Raw genomic sequence first — 14,959 nt, forward strand, 5'->3', positions numbered from 1 at the left:
GGTTCACTGAACCCAGGACCTATGCCTAACTGTGGCGGTCGCTCTACGCTATAGGCGAATCATTGGTGGTCAGCAGATGCAGTGCAAGGCTGACTTATTCGACAGCTCTAAACGCAGGGACACTGAATACGGTAAATCGGTTCTGCAGAAGTCCGCAAGGTGGAGGAAATTTCATGGAACGGAAATATTGTAATATCTTTCACGAACCTTCCTCTACCTTGCGGGCTTCCGCAGAACTTATTAGTCGGACAAAGATATGTAGCAGATGGCACTTAATCACACAGTATTGGCTCTCTCGGGAGGGCTATCAGGTTGTGAAATACGCTAGTTAATTCATGCGTTCGGGCCTCCAACCGTAATCGACGTTTAGCGGTTACTCTGCGCATGCATAGTAAATTGTGCGTGTTGACAAAAGGAAACACACATTCCTCGCACACACGCTTTAAAGACAGTGTGCTGTTGTTTTGGTGGCTGAGATGATTCTAAAATCCTACGCTGCTTACGAGCCATAGTGATTGTACACGAATATATACCGGTGCGAATATACTACTACGACATGCGTCTATGATGCGGGTAGCCACATGTCCATGTCTTACAAAAAAAGTAGTAATAAACAAGGTAACTAACGCTGCGTAGACAATTAATGACTAAATGGAAAAACAAGATGGAGTTGGGCTCTTGTGTGAGGTGGCCTTTTTCATTTTCCTCCTGTCTGTTCATACCGCCATTATTCGCTAAGCACAATAGGCGATTACACAATGACAAAATGAATTTAAAAACACATGATATCGAAATTAAATTGTGGGATTTAACATCCGGAACCTGCACAGTGTGTTATCAGGTACTCCGTAGTAGAGATCTCAGGATTAATTATGACCAAATGGGGCACTTTAACGTGCAGCCAAGGCACGGTACACGAGCGTTTCCGTTTTGTTTTTGTTTTGTTTTTGTTTCTCAGTTCTTTCCTATCGGAATGCGGTCGCCACGACAGGAGTCAAACTCGCGACTTTGTGCTCAGTAGCGGTACGCCATAACCACTGAGTCACTGTGTCGGGTAGCCATTTCGATTTGAACGGGAATCCTTCAAGCTTCGTGTTAGAAATTGACGCCTTCCCCAAGAAACGCATATTCTGCACGTTCTTGCCTCGGCGAGGAATAAACACAAAGCAGAGAACAACGACACCCTGTGACACTGAAGGCGATATGAATTAATTTCTCGTTTGCTACGCGTATGCTCTACTCTCTCTTGCTGTCGCTTTCAGGGTGTTCTACTTGTTTACTTACGTTTATATACGTATTCGCATTACTTGCGTGCTTAATCTGCGTGTATTTACAACGGTAATGTACTGTCACGGGGTCAAGATAGCAAAAAGCAGCAGCACAAACAAAGTCGCTGAAGAATAGAACTCATTGTTGGTTGAACATGCGGATACAAAACACGGCAACGCTTAAATAACAACGGTAGCGGCTAGCACAGCCGGCGGCCGTCAAATCGAACGCCATTGCTAAAGACTCGTCCGCCACTATGTGCAGGTGCATCACCGTAATCTTGCCAGCAGTCGATGGTGCTCGCGTAAATTCGAATATGCGCTATAGTGTATAGCGTCTCGCGTGTACAATTTAATTAGCAATTAACTTCTGTCGTTAGGACGTCTATATGTGAAGTGACAGTGAAAAAAAAATGTCTGTAGAGGCAAAATAGCACTGTATGTTGACGATCGGTAGGCTTTTCAACCAATGACAATTTGTCGTGGTGTCAAAGACGCCAAACAAGAAACACAAAAGAAGGTGGCGGACAAAGCCCCCTTCTTTTGTGTGTTCTCTTTAGCGCGCATTACGCCATGATGAATCTATATCAACTAGCCAACATATCAGTTCTTCGACGTTAATGAGCGTGCAATTTGCTTTGCACCTAATAAAGAGCTATATTTGCATCAGTCGCGCACCTTAACAATGCCAGTTGGCAACAATACTGTATCAGTCGTCACCGCCACTAGTTTCCTATTTTTTTCCTTTTTGTAACTTTATACAACTCGGAGGAGCTTCTCTTCCTTTTTTTTATGTACTGCCGTAAAGGACGTCTTACAAGTGGCTGATATGTCCGACCTATAAGCACCAATACGACAACCAACGCTGTCACTAATCAAAAAATGCGAGCGCCTCTCGAACTGCGGACCCGTTGTTGACTGAATACATAACAAGGATGCTCTGTACTGCACAGTATTTGAGAGAGCAAGGAAACCAACCCCAATTGCACCCCCGCTGTCCCATCCGCCCCCTCCGTCTTCCTCTGCCGCTGCTTTTGTAGTGAGGACCTTGTTCCACCCCTCTCCGACTCCACGCTTTCTGTCTCGGGTGGTTAATTGAAGTGACTTTATTATTCGCTCGCTGGAGGCCTGTAAGTGACGGGTGCTGTTGAGCACGCTGCTCGTTGCGCAGCTTGCAGGAGGCCTCTTTAACCAGTTATCCGCGAGTCATTTCCAGGAATAAGGCTCTAAGCGGTTTATATTTGTTGTGTTGAAACATCTTTCTAGGCCGTCCATTGTGACCAAAAGAAACGAAAAAAAAATCGAATGGTAACAAAAAACGTATATTAGGCCATGTGAATGTGAATATTAACTACCTGCCTAGGCTCGATATCTCTATATATAAATGACTAAAAAATCCAATCCGCATCTTCTATATAATAAAAAACAATATATCAGCATCTTGATTATTCCCACAAGTTGTTAGGTTATGAATAATGATTACCGGCGATTGAAACACTTGTTCAACTAAAGATTAGGTATCACGTAGGCTAGTATTGGTATTATAACGGCAGCTGGCTCAGTTTTCTTCTTTAAAGAGAGAGAGAGAGAGCAAATGATAAATGAAAGGTAGGGAGGTTAACCAGGACTGAGCTCGGTTGGCTACCCTACACTGGGGAAAGGGAAATGGGGACGGAAAGATTAAAGAAAGAAGAGAAAGTCCACCGGGGATATCGTTCAGTCACTCAATCCGGATTACAGACGTTCACTCAATCCTGTATCTTTCAAATATCGCAGCAGCGCTTTTGTGGCCTTTTGTAGCTGCGATATACGAGGCCATGGTCCCAAGATCTTGTTCAAGGTGAACGGTTTGCTATCTAACTTGTTGAGAGTTGTGCAGAGATCTTGTCTTTCATTTTCAAATGATGGGCAGTAGCACAGTAGATGGTCGATAGTTTCTTCGACACCGCAGGCATTGCACTCGGCGCTATCAGCCATGCCAATCAAAAACGTATATGCATTCGTGAATGCGACGCCCAAGCGTAAGCGGCACAACATTGTTTCCTCATTACGCGGAAGCCCTGGTAACAGCCGCAGTTGCATAGATGGATCGAGGGAATGCAATCGATGTTGAGTGAAATCAGGCGTGTGCCACTTCTCCAATGTCATATGTTGCGCTAGCTTGCCTAAGTGTTGGGCTGCGTCAGTACGCGATAAAGGTATAGAAACAAGGGTTGCTCCTTCGTGTGCTTTCTTAGCAGCGTCGTCAGCGAGGTCGTTGCCGGAGATACCGCAATGGCCAGGCAGCCACTGAAACACGACGTCGTGCCCTTTAGCAATCATGTGATGGTGAAGTTCTCGTATCTCCGATACGAGTTGTTCACAGGACCCGCGACGAAGAGATGACAGAAGACATTGTAAGGCCGCCTTTGAATCACAGAATATTGCCCACCGATTAGCCGGTTGGTTGCTAATATAATCAACGGCACCTCGGAGGGCAACAAGCTCCGAACCGGTCGATGTTGTCATGTGAGAAATCTTGTATCGGATGCTTAGTGATCGTGATGGTATAACCACTGCCCCGGTGGAGCTGGTCTGGGTGGAAGAGCCATCCGTATATATGTGGACTCGGTCAAAGTAGGAAGTGTGCAAACAATCCAGAGCTGCTTGCTTCAAGGCCAAGGTAGATAGGTCGGTCTTCTTTCTTATTCCTGGAACCGTAAGACGCACTTGAGGTTGTTTTAAACACCACAAAGCTGAGGTTGAATGTGCTGATGGTGTAAACCCCGATGGTAGGGAGGCACGATACTTGCTGATCTCGTTGGAGAAGGATGCCTGTGGTCGTCGTTCTGGCAGAGAGGCAAGAAAGCTTGATTGAATCCGTGAAATATGACGAACATGCGCCCTGAGCGAGTCGGTGCTGATGTAAGTCGTGATCGGATGGTCTTGAGCCATTATAATGGTTCCTGCTGTTGAGGCGCTCCGCGGAAGGCCTAGACAAACACGTAGTGCCTGTGCTTGCACGCTCTGAAGTTCTCTAAGATTGGACTTGCATATTTTAGCAAGCACGGGAGAACTATAACGTAGAAATCCGATAAAAAGTGCTCGATATAACTGTAGCATGGAGCCTATTGACGATCCCCATGTTTTGCCGGCGATGAACTTGAAGATGTGAACAATAGATGTGAGCCTCTTCTTCAACTGGGCAACATGAGGGCTCCAAGAGAGGTCCCGGTCAACAATGACACCCAAAAACCGATGATTTTTCTTGTAGCTGATAGGCTGGCCATTGATGTATACTGGATAACCAGACATTGCTTTCCGCGTAAAAGCGACTAACGCACATTTTTCTGTTGAGATGGTAAGGCCTTGTGTCTGAAGATAGTCAGATGCCTGTGTTGCTGCTTGCTGTAGCCTTGCGCGAACCTGCAGGCGAGTGACCGCTGATGTCCAGATGCAGATGTCGTCGGCGTATATTGAAACACTCACTGTTTCCGGGAGGGATTCAGCCAGCCCCAGAAGCGCGAGGTTGAAAAGAACAGGGCTTAGAACACCGCCTTGGGGAACGCCTCGGCATGTGTAGTGGTCGGTAGTCGGACCATCTTCCGTACGCACGAACAAGGACCTTTGTGTCAAGTAGTTTCTGATCCATCGATATACTCGCCCTCCTAGTTCAACTGTGAGAAGTGCGTCGAGAATGGTTTGATGGGAAACATTATCGTAAGCGCCTTTCACGTCAAGAAAGAGTGCGGCTGATAATCGCTTCCAAGATTTTTGTTGTTCTACAGAAGATACCAGATCGATGACACTATCAATCGATGAACGGCCTCGTCGAAATCCCGCCATTGAGTCAGGGTAAATTTTGTTGTGTTCAAGGTACCATTCGAGACGCATGAGGATCATACGTTCCATGAGTTTCCCGACGCAGCTGGCAAGTGCTATCGGCCGATACGACGCCAGTTCGAGCGGTGACTTTCCTGTTTTTAGTAATGGTACCAGGCGGCTTCGTTTCCATTCCTGTGGGACGACACCATCTCGCCATGAGCTGTTAAAAATGCTGAGGAGTTGTCTTCGTGCTTCTTGACCTAGGTGGCGCAAAGCACTATATGTTATCCCATCGGGCCCTGGTGAAGATGAACTCCTACAGAGCGCCATAGCAGCTTCTAACTCTTCCATAGAGAATGGAGCGTCCATACTTGTATCTCGTGGACCGGGGATGTCACCTGAAGTCATGTCAAAGGCTAAAACTGTGCCGCCGGCGACTTTCGCACAAAATTCCTCCGCAATTTCTACCTCACGGCGGTTTTCATAGAGAGCAAGGGCGTTGAAAGGGTGTCGTTGCTGGGGGCTTGAGCTAAGGCCCCGTAGGGTACGCCACACGCGGGATAATGGCTTGCGGGGGTCCAGTGACTCGCAAAAGCATTTCCATCTTTGATCCGCTAGCTTATCCATTCGCCGCTTTATCTTCTTTTGCATACGCCGAGCTTCTCTGAGGTCATGAATTGACTTCGTGCGCCTGTACCTCCTTTCAGCTCGGCGACGAAGTGCACGAAGCCTTTCCAACTCAATGTCATTCTCTGTACGCTTTGATGAATGTGTGAAGCAACGCGTGCAATCTTGCATTGCGTCAACAATTATTTCTTCTAATTTGCGTGCGATACGTTTCTTGCATGTGTCTTCTACACGAGCTTGAAAGACTGACCAGTCGATTTGGCGAGATACAACCGGTAATTTATTTATTTATTTATTTATTTAGGAATACTGCAGGCCTTAGAAGGCCCAGGCAGGAGGGGAAAGGTACATACAAAAAAAAGATAACAATAGATTGACAAAGGAGTAAAAAAAAAAAGAAAGCTCCGGAAAAAATGTATTAGAAAATACAATCGCATAATGAGTAAAGCACCTCTAAATAATGCATAGAGAGTGGCAGGTACAGCGGCGTTTAGTGCGGCGTTTAGTGCATCGGCGTTTAGTGCATGCGGCGTTTAGTCCATCGATTCTCACATAGGTCGGAATGTGATCACTTCCATGGGTTTCAATATCGGTGAACCACTGCACGCTCGAAGTCAGGCAACGTGACACAAAAGTCAAATCAAGGCAGCTGCTGTACGTTGTTCCTCGCAGAAATGTCGGGCTTCCGTCGTTTAGAAGACATAGGTTGTGGCCTGATGCAAATGATATTAGTGACCTGCCCCTCGAGTTTATCCTGGAGCTTCCCCATATATGGTGGTGGGCGTTGAAATCCCCTGTTATTATCCAAGGACCGGGAGTAGCAGTCATAATATCTTCTAGTCGTTTGCTATTAAACTGACTGGTTGGGGATAGGTAGACGCCAATAAGAGTAAAACACAGCCTCTTCTTTTTCACAGTAACACAGACGTATTGGTTACCGTCGTGTGGCGCTACGGGTTGGGAAAAATACGTAAGGTCTTTGCGGATGTAAACCAAAACCTTACTACTACGAACACACGTGGTTGAAACAAAAGGTTCATATCCTGATAGTCTTATGGAGGCTGATAAGTTCGGTTCGCAGATAACCAGTATAGGAAAGTGGTTGTCAAACACGAACTGCCGCAACTCCGAAATACGTGACCTCAGGCCTCTCGCATTCCATTGGAATATGGAGGCACTTCTGAAATCATCCCGGAACGATCGCTGTTGCTGTCGATGAGCCATGGTTCTGCTGTAGAAGCCCTCAAGCACTGGACTTCTGAAGGCTCTCAAGAACCGGATTGATGGCATCCAGCACTTGCAACGCACTTCGAGCTGTTGGTGTCTGTAGCTTGTCCAGAAGAACACGAATAGCACTCATCAGAGAGCTTATCATGACAACAACTTGTTGATCCTGGTCTGACAATTTATCAGGAACAGATGAGGTATCCTTTGCTGTAGAGCTCTGGTTTCGCTCAGTAGGGGCATGTAGCCGCGGGAGTGCAGGCCAAGCGTCAGCAGCCATGCTGTTCGATGCACCTGTGTCCTTTGAGCTGACTGTGTTTGGCCGGGGCGGAAGAGCGGGTGGTAATGTACGCGGCTGGCGTTCTGCAGAGGCTTTGGAGGTTCTTGATCGACGTCGGCGACGTGATCGTCGTCGCTTAATTGATGCTGCTGCTTCTCGGTGAGACGAGTGGTCTCTAACCATTTTTCTCAATATGGCCATTTCCTTTCGTATCAAAGGGCATTCCTTCGAGGATGCATCATGAGGGCCGCTACAGTTTGTGCACTTCAGCACATTGGCCTCGCACGTGTTAGTGGTGTGTGGCCCAGTGCAGCGAGAACAGACGGTAGTGTTCTTGCACACACTACTGACATGTCCAAACTTCATGCATTTCCAACACTGCAGCGGTTTTGGTATAAACGGGCGAACTGCGTGTCGAAAGTGGCCCACTTTTACATGCGATGGGAGGGATTCGCCCTTAAATACGATCTTAACACACCGTGACGTGCCGAGGCGAAACGCGTTTGCGATGATGGTGTTTTCGGTAGCCGGCTTGATTAAGATCGACAGATCAGAGTCGACAATGGTCTCGTCAACATCGTAAATGACGCCAGTACTGACTTGTTTGCCCAGCGGAATATGAGGGCGGACTTTTATCCCGTCAAGTTCCGTGACATTGCGCAAAGAATCCAACGCAGCTGCGTGTTCTACGTCAATCGCTAGGACGTTCTTGCGGGTGTTCACTCTGACGTCTTTGATTTCGTTCGGAACTAGTGCCTCTAGATGTGAAGACACGGCTTGCCTGTTGAGGCGTCTTAGGTTGTCAGTGGCGAGAACTGGCGCGAACAGGATGGTGAGCTCCTCGGTATTGCGCGAAGATCTCACGGTGGACTCACTCGAATTCGATGATGCGCTGAGAAATCTTCGCTTCGCTTTACGACTCCGCACCAGCTCGAAGGTGTCGTCACAAGAATCTTCACTGCTGACATAGTACTGCATCGTGTCGTCGCTGTCAGTGTCGCTCTCGGTGCCGTTGCGCTTCCTGGAGGCAGCCGCCGCGGGCACTGCCGAGTCCGGCGGACGCGCGTGAGAGTCCATCTCCGTCGCAGTTAAGGAGGAAACAGCAGTTCAAGGCAGAGTCCAAGAAATGCACAAACTGAGTAGAGCTGGAAGACTCGGCGTTCTGCCTGAAAGGCACTTCGTCTTCTTCCTTCTTCTTTAAAAAGTGAAGAAACGATGGTTAGCTCCATCGCACTTCTCCATAGTGAAGTGCACCTTGCCTATCTTTCACGCCGGAGCAAGGTTCTCGCACAATTCTGCTACATCCATCTAGTATCAGACAACGCTGTTAAATTTTGCGTTCTTTCGACTAACGCACTTTCACAAACCCAATAAAGACTCATGAACGCGCTTACTACTGCTCTACATAAGTTGGCTCATGTTTACCCAACTTACGCCGGACTAAAAGCATTCTTATTTCATTCTATTCCCTATCAATCGCTTACTAGTTCGATGAAGAAGCTTGCGTATATCTTCCTACCAGCGCTTGAGCATACCACGCATAAGGAAGAAAGAGGGATCGTTATTGTGGCAGCCCTTCATTGTCTCGTGACCACGATCGCACAGCCAGCCATGACATTGTCTCGCCTCGCAAGGTGCTCCAATCATCGCTCACTGTCAGTCCTTCTTGCAGTTCAAACCGTCCCTACGTTCTCCTTGCGTGGGGTTCGAGTGCCTCTCGACATACATTCACTGCGCTTATACGAGGCTTTAACCCATGTGTCCTTTCCTGGACGTCCTCGGTGTTACGTTGATGGGGTCGTGACCCCGCAGCGGACTTGCGCAACCACTGCTCTGGGACCCGAGGAACGCACTCTCCCCATTGATGGATTGTTTCGGGCGGGACTGGCACTCGCTAGTAAGAGAGCCACTGCGGTTCCAGCTGGGGTTCTTACCGCATCGCGTCCTCTGCTTGGCTGTGCCGGACCAGCCTGCATTTGCATGTTAAGTGCTATTTTAGATTCAGACCCGAACTCCCTTTGTTTTCGCGTCCCTCTTGCGCTTGCTTCTAACCTTGTAGGAACTTTTCTGGGCACGTGTGCCTTCTGCAGATCGCGTCCGGCTGTGCTGTGGCGGCAGCTGCCGCATTATAGGGCTCAGCTCAGTTTACGCATTTATCTCAGCTGGAGACGCTCAGTCGATAAGTTGGAAACGGAGCATAAGTCCTTTAAAACTTGGTTTTTGTATCCTAGGTAACACTGAAAAACTGTTCGTAGGCGCTCTTTTGCGCTTGTCAATTAATGCGGAGTGGGCTTCGTATAATTATTGGCGCCGAGAAGTCGTTGAGAGGTTTCACAGAGGACGCGCACGAAAATGTCAAAAAGAAAACATTGATATGTTTTTTTCCTTTTTTTTTACTGCCATGTGTACGTACGTCATCCTTTATTGGTGTTGCAAGGCGCACATCTTCGTTGAAGCCTGTCTTTTCGTACGCTTTCTTTCAACCCTCTCGTCGGCATTTAGTGCACCGCCTTCTTTTTTAACTGCCTGTCTTCGTTTGTCCAACTTTCTCAGCTCTGAAGGGTTGAGTAAACGAGGCTTAGGTGTATGTTTACCGTCTGTCTCGCCGTTGTTGCTATTTTTGTCTTTGGGGGTTTCGTGATCTCTGTACAAATGGGGGCTCGGCGCAACAAGGAAGCTTCCACGTTGTCAATCGTCACCAATTTCTTGTGGTTGCTACCACGCCCGGTTTCGCATGGAAGAGAGACAAAGAGCCAAACGCACGTCCGATGATTAAGAAGTTACCCATCCCTAATTTCTGACTACAAAAGGCACCGAAGCCGGAAGCACCGAAAAGCTACGAGCATCCTTTGCCGACGATGCAGAAAACAGGCTAGTCTTTAGAACAATCGCTGCTGCGATCTTTAATCAAGCGGCTCCAAATTTTAACCAACTTCTGCAATTTCCAGCTGATGTGCAGACACAAAAGTTTGCAGAGGTGTTACTCACCTCCGTTTCCGTCGTTGATTCTTGACTTCTCCAGTCATGTGATGCGCTGTAGTCGCTGCGTCTGCCAGACAGGAGTCTGCATCTTACGACGCCGTTGATTTATTATTACTGCCAACGGAAAGAGGCGGTGTGGGATGAAGGAGAGTGGGGGGGGGGGGGGGGGGGGCTACGATTGCGCCGCCAGCCACGTACTCTTAAAGCCATATACAAAGTCGGCAAGAAGACAAAAAAAATGAACAAGAAGCGGCCGGAGATTCCAAACGTAGCCGGCTCTGTCTCCGGGGGAGCGTTCAGAGCCGCGCTCGTCCGTAGACGACGCCCACACCTAAGGCGACCGGTGCGCTCGTAAATCAAGCGTTCCGCGCATTTTCAGCCAGTGCGTGACAAAAGCTGCTCACATTTCGACTCTGCCAAGGTGAGATTTCCGATGGCTTCTTATGTTCGTGTTTTCCATGCCTAATATTTATCACGGCGAGGGGCGTCTGCAGACCCATCTTCGCTTTCAGTTCGCTCGCTTGTTCCCCCTCCGGACACGAAGCGCCCACGGTTTTGAAAATGGCGCACCGTATACGTACCTTGCTGAATGGCACGAATACGCTTTCCTGTGGCGATTGTGAGCTTTGCGCACAGGCCCCAGTGGCATTCACCGTCTCTTCACCTAGACAGCGACCGAAGTTCTCTCTTATTTAGTTTTGCAAGCACTCAACAACGAGAGTTCGGATTTCAGCTTGCGAAAGTTGCTATTTTTGCTAGAGAACTTTGCGTGCATGGGCCCTGTTCGCAACGATAAAGCTCCAAGTTCAGGCGAAGAACTAGAGCGTTCCGTTTTCGCAAGGACGCTCGCCTCGTGCGCAACCACAATTTATCGTTTTGTGAAGGCAGTAAGCGCCATGCGATTTGACTGTACTGTGGCATTGTTTACTTGCTTTTAAAGAGTCCAACGAATGAACGCGAGCACGGTTACATCGTGAATATACGTCCGCAAATAAGAAAAGCCCATAGGTCACGGTACTACAAACAGTTTCCTCGCCTATGCGAAACATATTACCCCACCCTGAAATATGGAAGCAACAGCGCCAGCATCATCTTACAGGGCTGATACCATCTTACACAACTCACTCCCCGATCGCACATTCAATAAGTTACGTACGTAGGCCTCCAGACTTCCCATCATGATCTTGAAGTTGTCGCACGAGAGTTTCGTCTACAAACTATTACACTCCAAAAGCTGTTGCCTTTTCCTTGCGCGAACTATTTCATTCGCGAGATTGGTTTGCGTAATTTTTCAAATAAGTTAAGCAGTCGCAAAGAGGGACAAAGTCTGTACATCCTCGCCAGAAATGCCTGCAGTGCACTCACTTGCAGCTTTATTGGCTGTAGGTGCATAGCCTAGCTCGGGTTACTGTCCTTAAGCCATGAACATTTCTTTTTCAGTGCGAAAGATTTATGGGGTAGTGTGAGAAGCGTTGTTCAAACACCGATGGGATGTTGGTGACAGACCATTTTCAGAATATAACCTGGGACCATGGCTTTATGCGCTCGCAATGTGCAAAAGAGAGAGAGAGAGAGAGGGGGGAATATAGGAAGGTAGGGATGTTAACCAGTCAAGAGTCTGTTTGGCTACCCTAAGCTGGGGGAAGGGAGAAGAGGAAGAGAGAGAACGGAGAGAGAAGGTTTAGATACGTGCATGGACAGTATTTGAGTTAAAGCCGCTGGCGCAAACTAGACATTCTGAGAAAGGACAAAACTGCCTTCACTGTCTTCTGAGTCGATGATCGGTGGGGACGGTGCCTTAGTACTATACACCAGTCTGTATGACCACTTATATTGAACTGAATGATGAACGCTTCATTGCGCGTATGTCCATGCCGAGTGTGTACTTCTGTCCTTCTCCTCTCTCATTCATTTTCGCCATTCTCCAGTGCATGGCAGCCAACCAGGTCTTCCATGCACTGGTTCCAGTTAGCCTCCATGTCTTACGATCTCTGCTCTCTCCTTCTCTCTCCGATGGGACGTTCCACACTATTTCCAGAACAATCGCCTTGGCGATCACTTCCGATGCAAAAGGTTTTAAAGCCAAAGCTTTACTGGCCGCGAACTTGCGATTTCGCCGTGGCCGTGTTCCGAGGAGGCACATGACGTCATACCGCGTTCCTCGTTACACCGCGTTACACCGCGTTACATCGCGTTCCTCGTCGTTGCGTTCACCTCCATCCACTTCGCCAGCTGCGTGGTATGCCTGATAACATGTCGGAGGATTGAAAAGGAGAGCTCGCGTGCGCCGCAACAACAGTTGAGGCGGCCGATGGACGGCGACAATTCTGGTAAATAAGAGGAGGCCTGGAATCTATATCGGAACGAGATGAAGAGGAAACGAATCACCCAAGAAACAGATGAACAGCGCGCCGAGCGACTGGCTAAACGCCGCAACACAGCTAGACAACCAGACTAACCTGGACTTGCAATCAAGATTAATTAAGGTTAACCATGCTATGCCTTAGTTTTCGCTACGTATATCCTGGCATAGCCGAGCTAAGCCACTGGAACTTTTTTCAGGGAATTCTTTGGCTCTTCTCATAATTGCACAAGGCCGTCATGTTTTTATGAAAGAAGGCTCAAGCATGCTTTCGACAGTCACTCACCAACTCAATAAATAAATAAATAAATAAATAAATAAATAACCAACCAATTAATCAATTATTATTTAATTAATTTGTGCGTTATTCTCGCGCGCTCTGACTAGGTCGCAATAGGAGCGGACACCGGATGTGATAAATCTTGCATCCGCGCAGGTGCCCGCAGCATCCGGTTTGAGCGCGTGGACGTTCCTGGCGCGGTGATCAGCGGTGAACCCGTCCTGCTGCTCTGCGAGTACAATCTGGAAGGCGCCGAGCTCTACTCGGTCAAGTGGTATAAGAACAACGTCGAGTTCTACCGGTATCTACCCAGCGACGTTCCGCCGGGTCAGAAGTACGACCTCGTCGGACTCTACGTGAACGTAAGTGCAACACGATGGCAACTGCTCTCAGTATATACTTTTATGCACTGTAGACAGCACTTGAAGAGATCCCGAGGACCTCTAGCATGCTATGGATGGCTGTGACATACGTGTACGTGTCTGTGAAAGGGCGAATATCAGCTTGACTGATGTCAGTGTCTCAACGCGCTCGTTTGCCCCCGAAGAGTTCGTAACTCGAAGGATCGCTCAGTAGCGTTCCATTTGAAATTAATGATTTCGCATTCACAAATCATAAGTGCTTAGTCGCCCTTCGATTCTTTTATCGATAACATTTAATTAAACATCTACTAAGCCTATGCGGTGGAGTTCGATCACCACCCGGGGTCGGACAGCCGGCTGTTACAACCGCATGCTCTACCATGCGGCGAAAGTAGGCGTAGGAGGATCCAGACGTAGACAAATGCGCAGATATTCTTACCTTGCACCCTGCCTTAGTAAACGTAAATGTGCAAGGCCCCCGGAAGGATTCCAACAAAATAAAAGAAAGCGTCACAAATTAAGGACACCTGAATAAATCCTATGTTGAATGAGCGGTGGCTCGTATGGCTACAGCTTCTGTCAGACTCACTTCGTCTTAAAAACCTGTCACATGACCTTCCTCTTAGACCGTTATCAAACATTCAAAAAATCAGCTACTCTTGTCGCCGGAGCCCGTTTAGGCTGCGTATAATTCTATGCCGGCGTTGTTATGGGCTGCCCTTGGGCCGACCTGCAGTGGATTGATGTATCGCCGGGGCAATATACTGTTTAACTTTGCCTAACCTTGTTGTGCGACAGACTTTACAAGTGGGTATTCGACGTATCTTTCTGTAGACAAGTTGGGCACATTCGCCGTACAACAAACAAAGCGCAGGAATTTATTGCGGCCATATGGTTCGACAGTATACTCTATTATTTATCGCATCGCCCGGTAAAGTTCGGTTCTAGTTAATGTTTGGAATATAACTTGATTGCACTTATCGTTATGCTTGCTGATGCGCGTTGGGCATGGGCTAATATTAAAGGTGAAGACGTCCATGCAAGGAGTGCCTTAGCCGTCTATCTCAGCGGTGTTTACAATGTGACGGTGCTGGCACCTACATCTGCTGCCGTGCACAATTATTATGTAAGGACCTAAACTGTAGTTACATTCTTATCTTTCTAATTTGCCACAACTTAATTCCGCAGTATCAAAAATGTTAACTGCGCATGTGTTGACTAACACTGCCTTCAGCTGACCGCTTGAATTCACTTGCAGTTGTCAAAGTCCAACCACAACCGGGTGTACCTGGACCGTACTGACCTCAACAGTGAAGGTAGCTACGGCTGCGAAGTGTCCACCGAGGGACCAGAATTCCGAACAATCATCTTTGAGAAGGACCTTAATATCTACGGTGAGATGGCATTCTGTCAACAATGACTTTGCTATACTGGCATTCTTGTGCTTCTGATACGGGTCGACGCTGATTAAGAAACACAAAGATTTATACCAGCCTTGCCAGCCGGGCTTTGTCAGGCATTAGTTCAACGACTTGTTCACAGCTCAATATTCTTTGCTGTAGGTGCGATCATACCACTCGCCTGGAATCACCCAGAACGAAATCTATCCTTAAACGCCCGTCTCCTTTCCTTCTTTTTTTTAAAATGTGTTTCGTTTAATGTAATCAATTTGCACGTACAATGGTGGCACCAAAGTTTGTAGAATAAACAACCGCTGCTCGAAGGAATTATTGCGGAATCATCATTATCATCATCAGCAGCAGCCTATTT

At 47.7% G+C, this 14,959-nt stretch overlaps 2 protein-coding genes across 2 annotated transcripts in view; one reads left to right on the plus strand and one right to left on the minus strand.

Moving 5' to 3' along the window:
• Nucleotides 1–14,959, minus strand: part of LOC135910143 (uncharacterized) — a 766,803-nt gene that overhangs the window by 572,814 nt on the left and 179,030 nt on the right. The window lies entirely within an intron of this gene.
• The window catches only part of LOC135915018 (uncharacterized), a 189,173-nt gene that overhangs the window by 152,325 nt on the left and 21,889 nt on the right, over nucleotides 1–14,959 (plus strand). The window contains exons 2-3 of the mRNA XM_065447969.2: nucleotides 12,984–13,189; nucleotides 14,448–14,583. Of these exons, the coding sequence (XP_065304041.1) occupies nucleotides 12,984–13,189; nucleotides 14,448–14,583 (342 nt within the window). The remainder of the gene's footprint in view (nucleotides 1–12,983; nucleotides 13,190–14,447; nucleotides 14,584–14,959) is intronic.

This window comes from Dermacentor albipictus, chromosome 1 (genome assembly GCF_038994185.2).
Source record: "Dermacentor albipictus isolate Rhodes 1998 colony chromosome 1, USDA_Dalb.pri_finalv2, whole genome shotgun sequence".
Taxonomy (NCBI): domain Eukaryota; kingdom Metazoa; phylum Arthropoda; class Arachnida; order Ixodida; family Ixodidae; genus Dermacentor; species Dermacentor albipictus.